General features: G+C 40.1%; 2 protein-coding genes across 14 annotated transcripts in view; one reads left to right on the top strand and one right to left on the bottom strand.

Annotated features, from left to right (window-relative positions):
* The window catches only part of WDSUB1 (WD repeat, sterile alpha motif and U-box domain containing 1), a 64,746-nt gene extending 54,909 nt beyond the window's left edge, over window positions 1-9,837 (top strand). For both annotated transcript variants that reach the window (XM_081582834.1, XM_081582835.1), the window contains one exon: window positions 9,332-9,837. In XM_081582834.1, the coding sequence (XP_081438960.1) occupies window positions 9,332-9,400 (69 nt within the window). In that variant the 3' untranslated portion in view covers window positions 9,401-9,837. The remainder of the gene's footprint in view (window positions 1-9,331) is intronic.
* Window positions 9,838-11,507: 1,670 nt separating this feature from the next.
* Window positions 11,508-20,280, bottom strand: part of TANC1 (tetratricopeptide repeat, ankyrin repeat and coiled-coil containing 1) — a 327,768-nt gene continuing 318,995 nt past the window's right edge. For all 12 annotated transcript variants that reach the window (XM_081582806.1, XM_081582795.1, XM_081582801.1 and 9 more), the window contains 5 exons: window positions 19,676-19,808; window positions 18,254-18,345; window positions 16,432-16,578; window positions 15,445-15,545; window positions 11,508-14,811 (listed from right to left, as the gene is read on the bottom strand). In XM_081582806.1, coding sequence (XP_081438932.1) covers window positions 13,419-14,811; window positions 15,445-15,545; window positions 16,432-16,578; window positions 18,254-18,345; window positions 19,676-19,808 — 1,866 coding nt within the window. In that variant the 3' untranslated portion in view covers window positions 11,508-13,418. The remainder of the gene's footprint in view (window positions 14,812-15,444; window positions 15,546-16,431; window positions 16,579-18,253; window positions 18,346-19,675; window positions 19,809-20,280) is intronic.

Below are 20,280 nucleotides of genomic sequence, written 5' to 3' on the forward strand. Positions count from 1 at the left end.
TAAGTGTCACGTTATGTCATCATGTTGTTGCAAAAAGCAGTAATCTGTTCATTCTCATGTGTGAATATACAGTTTATTCATTCATTCTACTGCTGGTAGACATTGTTGGCTGTTATACAAGCGCTGCCATGAACCTTTCATCATTTTTTGAGTGAATATACATATGCATTTCTATTGGGTGTATTCCTAGGAATGGATATATAGTTACCAAGAGTAGTTGAATTAGTTTACACTTCTACTAGCAGTGAATGAGGATTCCAGTTGCTCCACAGCTTTCCATACATTTACTATTGCCTTTGTTTTTCATTTTAACTGTTGTGGTACCATTTATTTTTAAACTTTACTATTTTTATTGACACACTTGTAGATTCACATTCCTTTCCTTAAGAAATAAGAGATATCTTGCACTTTTCCCAGTTCCTTTTGCAGATGATACTATAATATTACAACGAGGGTATTAACACTGATGCAATCCACAATTCTTAGTTTTCCCCAGATGTGTATTAATTTGTATACAGTTTTGCCCCCTTTGGAGATTTTGAATGTCAACCACCAAGTCAAGACAAACAGTCCCAAACCCACAAGGACCCTTCTTAATACCTTTTTATAACTACATACATCACCTGACTTGGCTCTTTCACCTCCACCCCAGTCTGTCCTGTTTCTAAAATTTTGTCATTTCACATTGTTGGATGGACTTACACAGTAAATAACCTTTGGGGATTAGTTTTTTCCTGAATAACATAATCCCCAGCAAGTCACCATCAGTTTATTTTTAGCTTTCCTGTGTTACTTTGTTTTAGAAGTGTTCCTTGTGGAAAAGATTAGGACTGAATTTTTAAAATTAATTCAACTGCATCTTTAATGAAAGTGAAGTAAAAAGTCACTCAGTCATGTCCAACTCTTTGCGACCCCATGGACTATACAGCCCATGGAATTCTCCAGGTAAGAATACTGGAGTGGGTAGCCTTTCCCTTTTTCAGGGGATCTTCCCAACTCAGGAATTGAACCCCAGTTTCCCACATTGCAGGTAGATTCTTTACAAGCTGAGCCACAAGGGAAGCCCAAGAATATCTTTAATAGAACCAATTTTTTTTCTCCTAGTTCACCGTTCACTCTTCTTTGCTGGATTGATCATGTGTCCTTCCCCCCCCACCCCACCCCCATGGTGTTTTGGAAGACCTGTACCTTACATCTGTCGAATTAACTGTCTCAGAAAAAAAATCTAAGACCTGTTTCTGCCTGTATTTCAGCATTCTTACAGTATTTTTTCATCTGTTCTTTTAAATTATGCATGCAGCATGTGCTTGATGAAAAACACTTAAGCAGCATATGTTTTTAAAATGTGGGGCCTCTTCCATCCTCTAGTATATCCTTCCAGATATTTTTCTGTTCATTTATAATTTTGTTGTATAACACATGGGATGATAAATTTACTTAATATATATCAGATAGTATTCCCTTTCAGAACTACTTCATTCTCAACTGCAGGACAGTATCTTATGGTATCATTGTTGCATAAATTAACTCTTACTCTGTTAAGACAGTTCTCCATTCATTCTCTAGAGAAACATCCACAGGCATATTGGTTATATACGTTTGTTTAAATACTTCTGTTGGATTCATTCTTCATACTTACAGGCACTGCCATATTTAAGTTTTTTTAGTTTTAATTATGCTTACCTTTAATTTTAAATATTGTTCAATTTTTGTCCATTTTGACCTCCAGATAAATTTTAGAATTACTTTGTTGTGCCTCAAAAGACAATCTTATTGACATTTTTATTAGAATTACAGAAATTTTAAAAACTTAATTTGGGGATGGAATGAGTAGGAATAACAGCTTTGCACTAGTCAGGGTTTCTGTCTACTCTGAACATTTAAATATGTTAATTTTTAGTAAAAACCTAAAGCACTTTGGGACATATCTAGAGAAAAATCAGCATTTTATCTCAGGTATCTATAGAGGGTACATTCTTTGGCATCTGTTAAGTATAAGCATAATGTCAGTTTGATTTTTTTGTTTTAGACAGGTGTGTATTTTTATTTCTCTTGTTCAGGGTCCACTACTACTTGAATGAATTCTGTGCCTTTTATCAATTCTGGGAAACATTGCTCTTCTCATTGTATAGAGCTTCTCCTACCTGCTTAGCAGTCATCAATTCTGCGTTCTCTTAGTGTTGTAACCTTTTCATAAGAGGTTTTCTTTTTTTTTTTCTTCAAAATTCCAGTAGCTTTGTCATTCTGGAAATTTGATTTAGCATGTAGAGTAAAAGGCATAGATTCTTGACCCAAACTGCTTGGGTTTAAATCCCACTTCTGTCTTTCTGTATTTATGTGACCTTGTAAAATTATTCAGGCCTTGTGTGAGTTACTTCTTAAAATTGTACAGATTAAATAATACAGGTAACAGTGCCCTGGAACAGTCTGCGTGCATGCATGGTAAGTCAACTTGTCATGTCCGACTCTTTGCCACCCTATGGACCGCAGCCTGCCAGGCTCTCCTCCTGGAACACTCTAATGATACACAATTAGCTGTATGAGTATTAAATAATCATTTTCATAGTACATTGTTTCTTCAATTCATCCCCATTTTAGGAATACTCACTGGTTGTATCTATTTTGTTTCTGAAGTTTGTGCAATCCTTGTATTTCTTTTGTTTCTGCGTGCTCATCTTCAGTCAGGTGTTACCTGTGGGAGTACAGGAATAGGGCATATAGCTCCAAAGCAGTGTTGGGTTTGCATTGTCAGTTTCTCAGAATGAAGGTGGGTGGAAATGGGCTAAGAACTTGGACAGCAGATGTATTAAAATTTCAGAGCCCAGGCCTGTGAGCTAGTATTCTTCAACAGAGCAAAAAGTCATATTTGAACCTGTAAGTCGACTGCCCATATCGAAATATGCTTCTTTTAGTCACTGTTTCTAAATGGAAGAAATTTGGGGGTTCACTTAATCTTTGTTACTAGAAGTGTATAAAATGATTAAACTAAGTATCATTACTTTATCTTACCATTACTTTATCTTACCAGAACTTAACCATCTGAGTATATTAAATAATTATGAAGTAAAACTTTGTGAATAGAGCATATTTTTTATTATTTACTTCCTAGGACTATCTGGTATATATAGCTTTTGTCAGCTTTATAGTGAGAGTCAGATGACACTTCCTGGGTGAAAATAATTTTAAAATTATTAAAAAACTTTAAAATCCTTAGGTCAGTTTTAAAATATAATAAAAACAAGCAAAGTTAGTTAATAGTGAATGTAAATGTGCACTTTGTATTTCATTTTAAAAATTGTCAGTTTTTTCCTCTAGTGATTGATTTCAAATAAGCTAACTCTAGTTGCTTTTAAAGTTATACATGACAGGCTATGTCTGTGGGGGTAAGGAAGTGGTACTTGCTTTGTAGCTCTAATAATCCCTTTTACTGCTTTGAGATGAACCTTGGTAGGACAGTTTGAAAGCTAATATAATTAGCGATGCTGCAGATCCACTCAGAATTCCTGCTTCCTCTGTTAAACAGATTTTTCAGGGAATATATTTATTACCATTAGGGAATTGTTGATTATTCCAAAGAATCACTATTTATATCACTGAAAGTTTACATTAAACTTTAGGGTAAACTGTGACCAGTGTAACTGACTTCCTTACAGCAGGAAGTGTGTACCTCCATAGAGTGAATGGGTTGACATTTTATTCACTGCTACCACCCAAGAAACTGAAAACTCACAAGCAGCAAGGAAAAAGTATTCATTTAAAAACAGAGCTGCACAGGTAATAAAGTACTATTATGACAATATGCTCTAAAAATGTAGATATCATACAACTATTAGAGAGGAGAGAGTATGAAAAGTTGAAGAAGCTCACTGATTATTTGAAATTTAGACAATGAGGAGGAGAAAAAGCCCACTGTCTAATTTGAGTATTACAGTAAGGAATTAATAGATACTGATAATACTCTTGGTCTTTAAAAGATACTAGTGTAAAAGGAAACTAGTAGATGAAAAGTACACACCTCCCTAAGCATCAAAATGGAAGAAAACAGCTCCTATAGTGAAAGAATTTATATAAGTGATCTATGAAAATATAAAAAAAGAATGATAGAACTATTACCAAACATACTGATAATAAAACAGTTTGGCTTAAGTCATCCCTGAAGAGATTCAAGATTTGAGGTTAGTTCACAAAGCACAATTCAACCTAAAACAAGGATTCAGAGAGATTAGAAATAAAAGGATAGACAGAGGTGAGATAGTTGCAACTAAAAACAAAGGGGTTATATAGTTGCCTGTGAAAGAGTTCAGACCCCCAAAAGTTAAAATGACACAGGACAATATAGAACACTGGAGACCATGATTCTCTGTGAGGGTAACCACCATTAGCTATGCAGCCCCAAACACAGCAACAGTTTTCACAGAGCAGAAACTACAAACAAACAAGGTAAGGAGAAATACAGCATGGTAAGAGACCTGATCATACCTCTCAGTCCAAAATAGGAAGTATACTTTTTGAATATATCACTGGAAATAACAAAAACAGCATTGTGTCACCACAATGGAATGTAAGAAATAACAAAAGTAGGCCCCTTTCACCTGGAGGGTTAAAAACATGCTATTATCATTATGTATCTAGCCTGGTGGCAAATGAATTGGCTGTAGCTCAAGTCACAGTATTTCAAATACTAACATGCACCTCATTTATCAATGATAGACCAGTGTGATACATAAGTTTGTATATCAGCTTTTGATAAATAAAAATTGAGTATATTTTCCTACACAGTTTTTACAACTCAATAGTAAGACATCCCAACTGATAAAAACAGGCAAAGGATTTGAATAGACCTTCTCCCATAGAAGATATACAAATGGCCAACAGCCACTGGAAAAAGTGCTCAGCACCATTAGGGAAGTGAACACCAAAACCACAATGAGATACCACCTTCATATCCACTAGGATGATTAAAATAAAAAAAGATGGAAGATGGCAAGGATGTGCCAGATAACAAATGCCACATTATGATTCTTTTTATAAAAAATGTCCAGAATAGGCAAATCCATAGAGGCAGAAAATAATTAGTAGTCACTGAGGGAGAGGAGTGATTGCTAACACGGTTCAGAGGTCCATGACTCCATAAAGAGGTAAGGTTCTTTCTGGAGTGATGAAAATGTGAAATTAGATAGTGGTGATGGTTGCATAACTGTGAATTACACTAAGAACCCCTGAATTGTATATACTTAAAAGGGTGGATTTTAGGGTATGTGGATTATATCTCAAAAAAAAAAGGTGGTAACAGTATCTGCAGAAAGCATCTATGTCCTCTTGGACTCAGGAAACAGGGAATAAGTTGAGGTTATTAAAACCTCATACTGTGTCTCAAAACTCGGGCTTCTAACGAGGATGAACTACCCATCTGGTGCCCTTGTCTCTAACGGGAAGAAGGCAAGACAGATTTGAGCAGTACCTACAATGAAGCAAAGAAAAAAATTCGGAGAGTATAACTAACTACCCCTACCAGATGAAGGTCCACGACTAGGCACAACACTGATAGGAGCCTTCACCCTTTTTTGTCTCCCTCTAGAGGAATCTTATAGAATCTAACAAGGAGCCAATGGGGGTAATCAGCATTTAGTAAGTTAAATCAGCAAGGACTCAATAATACAGCTTTCATGTGGTGTGTGCGCCCATGTGTGTAAACAAAAAGCAGTTAAAAGGTATGATGGAAGGCTTAATTTACAAAAACAAAACCAAAACACTGGATATAAGAAATAGGCATAATTTACCAAACCAGCATGAAGAAAACCATAAAACATCCCTGTGATGGAAAACATGGAAGCTTATTAGCATACCAATGTAGGAAGATTCATTGTCAGCCGGATGTCACTATTAGGCTTTTTCCAAGAAATATATAGCAGGTGACTAGTAGATTCCAATGCAAAGAATACATAACAACGAGCCCTACCAGATATTAGAACATGTTATAAAGTCTCTGTAAAGAACACAGTATGGTATCAGCACATGAATAGACAGACTAATGGAAAAGAATTTTCTAAAATCCAGAAGTTTAGTGAATGATAAAAATGAAATTTTAAATCAGTGGGAAAATAAAGAATTTAAACAAGTGGTATTCTGACAGCTAGTCATATGGAAAGGATAAAACTAGCTCAGTCTGTCATACTACACATTAAATTAATTCCAAATGAATCAGACATACATTAAAAAAAAAAATGAAACCTTTACAGGTCCTTTTACATTTACAGAAGAAAATGAAGGTAAACTCCTTGATAACCTGAGACTTCCTAACCTGGATTCAAAAGCCAAAAGAAGTATAAACATTTTAAATCTTTATTTCATCCACAGAATATGAACACTTTAAGAAAAATATCAGTCCCTGTCAAACTCATCCAAACAGAAGAGAGAACACTTACAAACTCATTTTATGAGCCAGCATTACCCTGATAACAAAATCAGATGAGAACACACAAGAAAAGGAAATTTCAGGTCAATATCCTTGATAACCATAGATGCAAAAATCCTCAACAAAATATCAGCAAGCCGAATTCAACCATACATTAAAAGAATCATATACCATGATCAAGTGGATTTATTCTAGGGATGCAAGAATTATCATCTGTAAATAAATGTGATGCATCACATTAAGAAAATGAAGGATAAAATCATATGAACATCTCAATAGATGCAGAAAAGTATCTCAGAATTTAATATCCATTTATGATAAAAACTTTCAATAAAGTAAGCATAGAGAGCCATTACCTTAAAATCATAAAGGTTATATAAGACAAGCCCATAGCTCACCTCATACTCTATGGTAAAAAGCTGAAATGGCTTCCTTTAAAGATGTGGGACAGGGATGCAGACTCTCACCACTTTTATTCAACACAGTATTGGAAGTCCTTGCCAGTGCACTTAGGCAAGAAAAAGAAAAGGCATCCAAATTGGAAAAGGAAAACTTAAAGATGACATACATAGAAAACCTTAAAGAGTTCACAAAAAAACTATTATAACTAATAAACCAATTCAATAAAGTTAGTTTATACAGTCACTATGTAGAAATCAGTTGTGTTTCCGTATACTAGTAACAAGCAATTAGAGAAATTAAGAGAACAATCCTATTTGCAATTGCATCAAAAAGAATGAAATACCTAAGAATTTAACTCAAGAGGTAAGAGATCTATACACTGAAAACTACAAGACATTAATGTAATTGAAGACACAAATAAATGGAAAGATACTCTGTGCTCATGGATAGTACCATTAAACTCTCCACACTACCTAAGCAATCTACAGATTCAGTGCAATTTCTAACAAAATTGCAATGGCATTTTTCACAGAAATATAAAAATTTTAAAGTGTGTATGAAACAACTCCAAATAACCAAAGCAATCTTGAGAAACAATAACACAAATAATTGTTACGTTGCATACCTGAAGCTTATGTCAGTTATATCTCAAAAATCTGAAATTAAGAAAGAGAAACCTAATAGAAAAATTAGTAAAAAAATATGGTCAGTTCACAGGAAAAAGAAAAGCAAATGGTTCTTAAACAGATGAAAAAATGTTCTAGCTCCCTTAAAATGCTCATGAGAAACTGGTAAAAACTAAGTTTGACAACATAGTCTCTTGGCTGGGCTCTGAGGAAAAGTCGGGCACTCTAATCTGTGTTGCTAGCAGGGGAAAAATGGTAGAATTCCTATGAAAGTACGAGCATTTCTAGCAAAATTATATAAATTTGCTCTTCAATGCAGCAAATCCTACTGCTCGAATTCCTTCCCAAATGATAAGACTGTTCATTGCAGCAGTATTTGTAAAAGGTACTGGAAATAACCCATATGTTCATTAATACATCCATACAGGGATGTGGGGGAATAAAAAAGCAAGGTATCGTTAATTTAAAAAGCCAATCGGGTATAGAATAGTATGGAGCATGCTAACTTTTATGTAAGAATATAGAGGAGTAAGAATAAGAATATGTGTAAGAATATATGTATGTGTGTGTACACATACATTTGCTTATATTTTCAAAAGGAAAAGGTAAACAATAACTTACCTGGTTACCTGCATGGGAAGAGAGGGTACATGGGTTGGACAGATTACAGACTCGTCTTGCTGTGACTTGTTCTTATAGTTTTACTTTGAAGACACTTAAATGTTAAAAATACATCATGAGAAGCAAACCAGTCTCTAATAATTGGGAGGATAAAAAGGGAAGTAAATGGACCACATTCTATGTCCAGTTACATAAACAGAAAAAAATTTTCTCCAGTGATTCTCAAACACAATTTCAGTTTGACAGCCCTAGTGGATCAATTGGGGGTTCCCTTGTGGCTCAGTGGTAAAGAATTGACCTGCCAGTGCAGGAGACACGGGTTTGATTCCTGATCCAGGAAGATCCCCTGGAGAAGGGATAGGCTACCCACTCCAGTATTCTTGCCTGGAGAATCCCATGGACTGAGGAGTCTCGGGGCATGCGGGGGGAGGGGGTACAGTCCATGGGGTTACAAAAAGAGTTGGACACGACTTAGTGACTAAACAAATCAATCTATGATGGTGACAGAGCCAGAAAGAAATCTTCAAAATCTTTACCAGTCTTTTGTTAGTAACACATAGGCATTGTTAGTTTGCAACAGTTGTATGCATTGCAGATTAAAACAAATAGGTTACTGTGTAAATGTAATTAGGAACTAAGATTTTCAGTTTGAAAGAGCTACAAGTATAAAAATAGTGAAGCAAAACCTCCAACCTTTACATGTACAAATAAGTTCGTAAGAACATGGTATTAAAATCCTTAGCCAGTAGATCTTTTTTTTCTTTTGGCAGTGTAAATGCCCAAGTCCATAGTAGGGTGCACTTTATAATCTCTTGGTATCGTGTTTCCCTGACTTTTCAGTGTGTTGGAAAGTTAGGCTGAGTCTTCCCTAGAACTCTTTGCTCCCATCTGTTGCCACATTAACTGGTACACAGAGCTGGCAACAACAGCCGGACCTTGTAGCTTTACCACCACTCTCCTCTCTTCTACCTGATTCATTTCCTTTCTTCCTTAGTGCTACATCTGAATTTTTAACAGAAGCCCCCTTTTCCAGTTTTTTTTTTTTGGATACTGTTCAAGGGAATTTGTGCAATCTTAATGTATCTTACATGGTAGAATTTAGGATGTCATTGCAGAAATATTTTGGGAGCAGTGGTGCAAGACAAGAATACCACTTAAATAATAGTAAAGGCCTTGGCAGTGGAATTTGTATAAAACCATTTTAGTGATCCTAATTTCCCTTTCCTACACTGTAACTAATTTGTGTATGTGGCTTTTTTTTTTTTAGATGGCTACTCATATGAAAAGGAAGCAATGGAAAATTGGATCAGCAAAAAGAAACGCAGCAGTCCCATGACAAATCTTGTTCTTTCTTCAGTGATACTTACACCAAATAGGACTCTGAAAATGGCCATTGATCGATGGCTAAGTGAGACACATCAAAAATAAAACTCTCTATATTGTGTTATTTATATTTTCTGAGATCTCACTTGAGTGATTTAAAGGTAAACTTTGCAAATTTAGTTACCTATTAAAAAGCCTTTTCATATAATAGTGAATAGTCTTAACCTATGAGAAAGTTTTACTTTGACTTCAAATTGCAATGCTCAAGTTTATTCTTGTTATAGATCATATTGCATTATAACCAAAGATCAGAATAATCTAGACTAGAACATAATTAAATCCTAGTTAATAACATTTCATTTGATAACTCTCTGGAATCCTTCTAAAGAGATTTTTAGCAAAATAATTGTAATTTGTTTATGAATAAATTGAGAAAATCACTTTGATACATTTACTGAGCAGTTTTTTTAGCTTCTAAGTTTGCAAGGTAGTAATGATTTTCTTCCCCCATTGTCCAAACCTAGGTACAAGTTCACATAAATTATCACCGATATATTAGGTCGACTTTGCTGAAACATATAAAGTAGCAGACTAGCCTCCTTTTTAGAATGTAGAGTTCTTAAAAAGTTCTCACATCGTAGTGTAAGCTAAGGTGACTATACATTTGTACACAATAGGCTGATAGCTAATACAAGCACCCTGATGAACATTTACGCAGGAGACTTCAGGTTCCGTAAGTGGAGGTTGTACTGCCTCTCCCTCCCTCTCACAAATTGTTCACCAAAATGGAAGCCATTAGTGCAAAGCTTGCTAATACTAAATAAGGAGGGACCAGGACTCTGTACTTACCCCCAAACCCTCATTGTAATTGTTCTGAAATTTGAAAACACAAAAAAGCAATGTAAGTATATATTCCATCAAAAGACTTGTTAAAACTGGTAGTGCTCTCACCATTGGACCAGATATCTTGTGTTTTGATAAAATAACACTTATTTTTCAAAAGGGCTAGCTGGTTTTCACATAAAAATTACTAGAAATCATTGAAGTCACTGACAGAAAACACAATAAAAGATGTGTTATTTTTTAAATGTTTTAAAGAAGGTGATTTTCTTTTCCTATGTTTCACTAGGATAGTTTCTAGTTAAGTGGCTGAAGACTAAGATGCCAATTTACCAAAGTGAAGTGTTTTGTTTTTCTATACAAACAAAGCAAAGCTAACTACTCCTCCCCACAAAGCACAAACAAGAAAATCCAAAACCATCCATAGGAAAGGACACCACATGGCCCCTCTGCTCTAGGGGGCCACTGTCCCTGCAGGACTAGGCAGGAGCAGCCCCACCCACCCCTGCTGCTTGGTCCTCAGCTCTGACCAACAGCTTCCCAAGGAGATAGCAGTTCCTGGAACTATTGGACCAAATACATTTACTCAGAATCCATCAAAATCATAATGTATAGTAAATTCTAATAGTCACACTGGCAGCATCACAGGAAAAGTCATCCAATAAGAATTTTATCTGTTACTAGATTTTCCCCTCCTACCCAGTTTTGTTTTTTCACCTTGAGTTTAAATACATGACTTTAAATAAGGACTGAAAATACTTTAAGCCTTGCTAATAATAGCAGTAACCATACAATAACCTGAAGTTGTTCAGGCTTAAGACTCCAAGTACAGGATATTTTAACACAACAGTTTAATGTTCACGCTCACTCATACGACTTTGAAACTGAAATATGTGGGTATAAACACTTTTAACTCAGAGATTAATACATATGTGAAGAACAAAATTTCACATTAGCACAGTGTTCAGTGTATCGCCAAAGTGAGAGCTAAAAACTGAAGATACCGTGTTGCCAATACAAACAGACGCCAGGATTTCTGGAACAGAAGTTTAGAAGGCTCCTCATGCATGCTCCTCATTTCAGGCAAAAAGACTAATTTTGACCTTGAAATATTTTGGGATTTCTAGATGCCATTATCCTTGTTCTAAAATGAAATAACAGTAAATATGCATTTGTAGTAGTACTGAAAATCAGGCTTTCCCCCTTTTTTAGGGACACGCTTGCCCAGGATTCAAGTGAGGCAGATAGCTGACGTCAGGATCTCCTCTACTCAGCCACTGTTTCATTTAATGCAAAACAAACTATCGTCTTTATTCCAGACAGACAAGTACAGTAGTTGTGCAGAAACCTACATAATGAAAGAGGAAGACTTCCACAACATTAAAGAAAACAATAAACAATAAATAAGCCATAGTAGTTATAGCAGAACCTCATGAAAAGCCTCTTAAAAAAAACAATAAAACTATACAAAGTACACTCTACACAGGAACTAATATTGAAGAATGACACCAGAAGGTTCCTATTCGTACAAAACCATAATGATGCTCACAGGAACATTACAACTCTTCATTTTTAAAACATTCTGTAAATATAGAACTTCTTCTCTCCAATTCTAGAAAATAATTTCACATCCCAACATATAAAACAAACACACTCCCACCTCTCTGAAAACTAGCATTTTAACATCCTCCAATAGCATATCATTTTCATATAAAAATACCTTTAACTCAAGGATCATTCCTGTACCTTATCTTTACAAATGAATAATACATCAGTTTGGACTTAAGTAGCACCTCAGAGGTGTTCATATAAATGAGATAAAGTGCCGTTACTTGGATACTGTTAACATGCCTATATATCGCTCAGTGCAATAAACAGCATGGATGAAGCTTAAAAAGCACATGCAAATATATGACTTCCAGATTAACTACTTGAAATAGTTATATTTACAAGTCTAAATACAACTTTAGCTATTTCATATATACAACATATAGCTCTAAAGTAATGACTGTATAATAAAAGCAATAGCCAGCCACACCTTAAGTATCCAAATTAAATACTGTCCTTAGAGGACCTGGGAAGGCTTGTTCCAGGAGTGCTGTCATTGATAAAAGCAGTTTGGGAATCAGTTGAGAGCTAATTTACATGTCACCGAGAATGCTGTATAAGAATACAGAATACAACTACTAAAACTTAGTGTTTTAGCCCAAATTCAACTTAACTACCAATCATGATTCCAAATGGTTTATATCATTTTCAAATATTAAAAATACATTGAAGCAGGAATGTAGTTCCAAAAAAAGGTGCTATAAAAATATTTTAATGAGAACTGTAACACAGAAATAAAAGTTATCTTTTTAAGGGAACTGCTATGGAGAGAACATTACCTGGATGTTCTTGTATTTTGCTTAAAAAACAAACCAGCTGTATAATATGCAAAGTCACATTTATATTCAGATAGAAATTACTCAGGTCTTTTATATACATACACACACACACACACTGACCTTTGAACAACAAGGGTTTGAACTGTGAAGGTCCACTTTTTTTTCAGTCAGTACATACTATAGTACTACATGATCCACGGATGGTTGAATACAAGGATGTGGAACCCTCCAGAGGACCAACTGTAAAGTTATACATGGATTTTTGACTGTATAGAGGTTGGCGCCCCTAACTCCTACATTGTTCAAGGGTCAACCACATGTATACATACATATATATATAAAGATTTGACTTACTGGAACTGTAACTTGAAAATTTCCTCTTTTCCAGAACATATCACCTGGATATTATGTCATGAGTTAAACTATTACTAGATATTTACATTATCTAAGAAATAATGTGATCTTAACTACATAGCAAATGCTAGGAAAAAAGTGATAAAAAACCAAACAATTTTGTAAGAGAGAAGCATGAGTTAATGTCTTCCTGGCTGCCTTAAATTTTTAACTTAATAGGCATAGCTAGTTACACTTTTCCAATTCTGGTTAGCATTCTTATTTCTGGTGACTTCTATTTACTAAAGAAATTTAATCTGACCCTTTCAGTATATCAATGGCATCTGATCCACTCCAGAGGGGAAAAAAATATATGGCTAAAAAGTAATTTTTCTCATGTACAACCATTTAATTATTACCAGGCACCAACACACTGTCTTCCAAATACTACAAATGGGTCTCTCTTTAGGCTCACACATTTGATTCTATGAATGATCGCTTTGGTTTTGCTGAAGGGAGGTGACTCCTGTGGGCTTCATTGCTGATATGAGACTGCTGTTTAGACATACTTTCCTGATACAGATGTGAAATGGTCTTAGTTACCCTGCTGTCCTGACAGTGGACTGGCATTTGGCACTTCTTTTCTTCTAGCTCCTTCACTTGGGCCCCGTTGTGGACACCTCCAACCAGGGTAGACCCAGGGCAGGCTTTGGCTTGCTTGAGAGAGGGCTTCTCAGAGTTCGAGGCCTGCAGGCCAGCTGCAGAAGGTGCGCTTGTCAGCAGCCCCTCTGGTGCCGCGCAGTGCCAGGTGCGGCCAGGAGGATGGTTCTGCTGCTGGAACCTCGCAGTCTTATCCATGATGCCCATGAATGGAGTATTGCGAGGTCTGTGCTCAGCTGTGCCACTCGGAACCTGGATACCAACCTTGTCTTTAATTCGAGCATCTGGTCCTTGAACTTTGAAGCCATCCGAGAAACTGCTGCTTGAAGCCAAACTACTGGTGGAGCTTGACATCTTGATGCTGCTCGAGGGAGAACCGGAAGAGCCTGAGCTACTGAGGGAAGCCGGGTGTCGGGTGTCACCGCAGCTCACTGGACCCCCTGGGTTTAGAGGGACCACGTCCACAGCCACAGCAGCATGAGACAGAAGTCTCTCCGCAGTTTTTATCTTGCTTGGTAAAGGATACGCAGCGTCGCCCTCACTGTGCTGCAGGTGGACTGTGGGGCTGGGCCCCAGCCGATCGCCGAAGGGGCCAGAAGCTGCTCCCTCCACATGCAGGCTTCTGCCACCGGTGTGGGCAGCGGGCAGTCTTCCGGGCATGGGGCTCTGGGGAGGATTCAGTGGAGAGACCTGCGTCTTCGAGCTGCCATTTCTCACGCCCGCGGGTCCGGAGCCCAGGTGCTGGCTGGTCTTCACGATCTGTGCCTGCTTGGTGGGCTGCACCTTCAGCCCCGGCTGGGCCACCGCCTCCCTCAGGGTCTTGCCGGCCCCCGGCCGACTCTGCAGTGGTGACACGGGCCTTATCTTGGGCTGGAGCCCTTCCTGAAGGTTTCGGATGTACGGGGAGGGCGCGGACGAGGATGGCGGGGGCCTGGGAGCAAGGGAAATGGCTTCTTCCGGTGGCGATGTCTTCTCTTCAGCCTCCCCAAGGTGAAATTGGTCGTTCAGGCCGGGCGTCGGGGCGTCCTCCTCGTTGTCCGAGTCGGTGGGTGGGGCAGGCGGGGGCGCCTGGTGCTTCTGCTGCTGGCTCCTCTGGAGCTGCTTACACTCCTCCTCCACGCGGGCCAGGAGCCGCCTAATCTCCTGGTTGGCGGGACAGAGCTTCACTGCTTCTCGCAAGTCAGCCAGGGCAGCCACGAACTGCCTTTATTTTGAAAGATACAATTACAAGTCACATAAGAAAGAACTCTGAATGCAACTGTTCATAAAGCAGCTCTGCTTTAAAAGAAAAGGTAGCTGAGTGAGTTCTGTGCGGGTTTTGTGTGGATGGGACCCATGGAACTAACTAGCTTAGACTCACTCAGCCAAGTGGGAGCGCCAGATTCTAACCCAGAACCATGCATTTCCAGGGCCCCAGCATCTCTACAAAGACCAGATGGTGGTGGTGAGCTCAGCAAAAAGCAGAGGGGTTAGAATCCTCTTCACATCACCTCCCTCGCCCCACCCCAAGCAACTCAAGTCCTATTGACTCCGCCCCTTCCCCACTGCCTCCTCTCTGGTTGGCTGTCTCACTGGTAACACGGACTAAGCTAGGAACTCGATGTTGCAGTACAGGTCAACTGGTGGAGGGGAGGTTCAGTTAAGAGATGTCTAGAGAAAGTAAAAGTTTAGCCATTGCTAATGATTTCCACTGCTGTGCCTTCTGGAAGCTACCTACTCAGTATCAAAAAGGAGGAGAGGCACTGAGTGGTGCTCATGGATCAGAAGCCCCCAAAGCTTTGAGGCCAGAGCAAAACAAGAAGGCTTCACTAGTCTCGCATCTAACCCCAGACGGTACCTGCTACTTCTCTTGGCTCTCGCCCTGGCATAAAAGGCTTCGTAGGACTTTGGTTTCAACTCAAGGGCCTTGGACGCAAATTCTTCTGCCATGCCGAAGTCCTGGTATCAATATTTAAACACACAAATCAGAAGCAGCACTGAAACATGATGACAGCCAACTTTTTAATAGGAGTTTTGCTCTAGAGGTTGACAGAGAATTGGGACACAATCAGAGCAAGGTGAAGGGGAAGGCAAGTTAGGTTTTTTGTTGTAGAGTTGGGTGACAGTTAAAGCGTATAAATGTTCTTATGGGAAGAATCCAACAGAGGAGCAAAAATTGTTGAACTCGGAAGAGAGAAGTGTTGGAAGCAGTGCAGCAAAGTGAAGGCCGACAGGAGCCAGCACCCAGGGGTCGGTGTGGGGGGGCAGCCTCAGGGGGCACAGATGCCTCAGGAAGGCGGGAAGAGTACATGGGCGCAGAAACAGGAAGGTCACAGGCTTGTTGGAGGCAAGATGCAGTTAAAAAGAAAGAAAGTGGTACTGAAACAAATCTAGTTGTAAGTTAACTGAGTTAACTAGGGTTAATTAATTATGAACTAACCAGTTCCTGGCTTACCTTTTAAGCAAACATAATAAACACTAAGCAGATTGTATGTAACGCATTTGTGTTGAATTCTACAATGATGCCCTTTCCTTCTGAACCTGGGGACAGACCACTCATGACAGCTCTGGCCACATGCAGCTGGGCAGAGGTGGAGGAGCAGTTTGCATGTGCTCATCATCAATGAGACACAGAAACGATACCATATGCACTCCTCTCAACACTGGGGGGTGGGTGGGCGCCATGATCTAATGACAGTCACCCCAGGCAAGCAGTTCCCCATGTACCAAGCTCATAGAAAAGTACAAACACAAGATGGGCAGTCTCATGACTAGGGCGTGGAAGGGCAGGCCTCCTCCACCATGAGAACAGTCTATGGCTGAAAGACTGGAATAACGGGCTTACATTTGTTTTTCTTCGGCAGCGAGACAGATTGAGATAGAGGGAAACTCTTAGCTCATTGAATGGTCTCATGTCCTCTCCGAATCCTTCTCGAGGAAACTTCCTTAAGGCATACTGGTACCTCTGGGCTGCCTCTTTCATCTTCCCTTTCTAGGAATAAAAAACCAGAGAAATTTATCTTTTTCAGAGGCTGCAAGATGAATAAGGAACCTGATGAGGACGGGCTGTAGCCAGAACCAGTCCACAAACTGGCAGGGTCGCGTGGCCTCACTGCCCACACAGGTGTCTGTGACCAGAACCAGGTTAGAGGGAGGGATCTGTAAATTGCCAAACCCATAGCTATCAGTCTTAAAACATTGGACTATCATCCCCATTATATATTTTAGACAAACATTTCAGGAATGATCTCTCATGTAAAGACACTTTCATGCAAAGTGTAACAGAAATCAGATGGAAAAATGATGGCGTACTCAAGGCAAGTAGAGTCTTGTGGATAAACCTAGAGCTTACTGTAGAATAATAATTTTTCTTTTAAGAAAAACTAAAACATGGGCTTTAAAACCCCACGCAGCACTGCACGTCATTTTCAAGGCTAAAGAAATCCATTTGCTCTGTCGGGTCTGTCTCGCAGCAGGTATGAAGTCTGTTGAAAATGGCTTCATATTTCTAACATAATTGCCTACCAAAATTCATATTAAAACCACTTCAAAGCCACAACAATACACACTCTGAACTCAATTTCAAACTGATTCCAAGCCAGGAACCCTGCTGGGTCATGCTATACGCCTATTTATTTGTTATTATTTAAAAAAAAAAAAAGAAAAGGAAAACACAGCAAGTGCAGCTGCTTCATGGTAAAAAAGGATTAAAATGGTCATGATGTATTGATAGTTTTTTTGTTTTCATAATCTTTTAACTCTGTTAATCAGATACCTGGAAAGAATGATGATCTATGGAAATGGCCTATCTCTCTAAACTCAAGGTTGGCAAACTACGGTTCTGGGCCAAACCTGGCCTGCTACCTATTTCTGCAAACACAGTCTGGAACCTGGCCTGGCTCCTCTGTGTCTATCTTGGCTGAGTCTGTGCCACAAGAGCACAGTTCGGGGCGGGGGTGGGGGTGTGTGTGCGGTGTGTGTGACAAGGACCATAGAGCAAAGCCTAACATAGTTACTCCCCTCCTCTCTCCAGGCAAAGTGTACTGACCTCTGATCTAAACTGGATGTCTTAGTTTGAAATTTGTTAAAGTCAAAATCACTACTCTTTAAATTGTCTTTACATTTCTAAGGGAAAATGAGAAAAAAATTAATTTGCCTCCTAACTGAGTATTATATATTATTGACTATTTTATGTAAAAATCTCTCTAGAAACAGTTTCAAATTCCAGAGGCTTATAGATACTAAAATGAAGATAATAAAGGCTTGGGGGATTGCATGATTCTTTTCTTATGAAAATGTCTCCTGAGTGTTCCTTTCCCATGTCTCATGATTCCAGGCGCCAAAGAATTTCCTGTAGGATGTGCCTGTTAAACCAGAAGCTACTCTGCCTCCATAGCAAGGCTTCAGGCTGTAAATCATAGTTACAGCCGCAGGGATTTGTTCAGAAATAATGGTTCCCAGACACGAAGAGGAGTGCGTTCCACCTGGAAGATTCCGCTGTTAAGATATCAAAGCCCGGGCTTGAGGCCCGGATGGCACCTCCCGGAACATCTACTTGCTGAGCTACATGCATCCTGTGTGGTAGCACAGCTATATCCATTACACCCCCAACTAAGAGGCTGCTCGCAGGGTGTCACTGCATCCCAGAAAAGGGCGATACCACTTACTTTGTACATCACATTTCCTTCCTCCATCAATTTCTGTAAAAGTATAATCAAAATATCAGGTTTGGAAGTAGCCATCGCCCAGGCAGCATTTCCTGCAAAACAAACATGTGTTCAGAGGCACTCGGGTGGGCGTGGAGGCAAGGAGTTCAATACTTTAATACACCACAGCTAAGCCTGCACACAGCAGAGCAGCCAGCCTCAGAGCACCCTGCAGCATGCTCTGCAGACCCTGGACAACAATACAACGAAGAGAAGAGAGTGCTTAGCAGGAACTGCATCCCGCACACACTGTCACTGTGGTGGAAAACAGTACTGGGACACGAAGGCATCAGTGGGGCCTCGAGCCACCCTCCCTCCTGTGGAGATCTGCTTCCAAATCATCTCCTTAGCTCCCTGCAGTGCTGTCAGGACCACAGACAGGTGAAGGCAGGCCCGCATTCACAGAATCTCTCACATTCACAACCAAGTCCGCTCTGAGATGCGAGCTCTGGCCCTGCTGCCCTCGGCCTCCCTGCCTCCGCCTGTGTCTGCTTCTCTCCCGCAGCGGCCAGCGCGGCTACAAGCTGTCTAATCCTCTTCCCAACACGCACAGGGAGCAGTGCCTAAGGGGAGACTCAGGAGTTAGACTCAGGTTCACAGTGACCTGCCGCTCACCATGACCTCAGGGGAGCTATTCACCACCTTCAGCTGGGTTCCTCCTCTGTGACCTGATGCTATTCTCATTCCCCTCTCATAGGGTAGGTGACGATGAAATAAGGTAAAACATGAAACTGCTCACAATAGTTCCTGATACCATGAGCTGCTTAATGATATTATCGCCTTCATCGCAGTCCCCTCCCCAGAGCTGCTGGCAGCCAAAGGTCTGACATGAAACCAGATAAAACCAGTGCTGTCTGGGTGCCCTTCACCACACTCTGAACTGTGTGCCATGGTCCTACCTCTCAGAACTCTCACCCTCGATATCCTTAAGTCACCCATCTTGTCTCCATAAGTCCTCAGGACTTTCTCTCCCAGAACATGTGCTGGGGTTGCCACTGCCCTTCCTAGCAGACTAGACGCCACCTCCCAAACAGTGGTCCTCACACTCGCCTGCTCATGACAACCACCTGCCAGCTCTTGCCCAGCCACCCTTAGCCCCTCCTCACGGAGCCTGACAGAACTGCTCCCACTGTGGCTCTCACGCATCCCTGACACCCCCAGTGCTGGGCTATCCCTCAACACTGGCCTCTGCTTTCTCCTCTTTTAAACACTCTGAATGACTGATTAACTGAGTCTTAGAGAGGGACCAAAAAAAAAAAAAAAAACCCTCCATACACCTGACCTTTTACTCCTTAACCTGGGAGCAGGTGAATACAGTCCCTCACATACTCTAAAACCTGAAGCTACCCTTTCTCTTGTTGCTGCACTGAGGTGTTCACTGACCTAATTTGGCTCCTTTTCTCAGCAGCGTAACCACTACAGATGTGTTCCGACAACCAATGGCTCTGTCCAACGGCCGCATACCGCTGTGGTCCACATGCTCAATCACAGCCCCCTTGTCCACCAGATACAGCACCTGCAGAGAGAGAGCACAGGCCCTGAGGGCACAGGCAGAAGAGCCCTCACCTCACCCAATGCCGCAGCTGGTGTAGAAGCTGGCGATCTTAGTTTTACTCTGATCTTGGATGCCTCTGGCCTAATGGGATCCTAGAATGGAAATAAAGTTGACATAGAACAAAGCAGAGAAACTGCAATCCACAGCTCAAACCTGCTCTGCTAAAGTGATTTTGATGTTGGCAATGAGGAAGACAGAAGACAGGTAGGCGTTCCGGAAGGGGGTGGGAAGTGTGTCCGTGCACCCAGACCACAGACAGGTACATGCAACGCCTTCACCTGTCTTCCTCACCCTACTTCCCAGGCCACAGAGATGAGGTACAGTCATTTTTTCATCTCCAATTACTTATTAGGAGCTCCAACGTGCTACCAGTTTACGGCAACGGGCACTCCAGAAACACTCAGATCCACACAGCCTGGATACAGAACTTGAA

The sequence above is a fragment of the Giraffa tippelskirchi genome, chromosome 3, assembly GCF_054371585.1.
Source record: "Giraffa tippelskirchi isolate mGirTip1 chromosome 3, T2T-mGirTip1v1.2.pri, whole genome shotgun sequence".
Taxonomy (NCBI): Eukaryota; Metazoa; Chordata; class Mammalia; order Artiodactyla; family Giraffidae; genus Giraffa; species Giraffa tippelskirchi.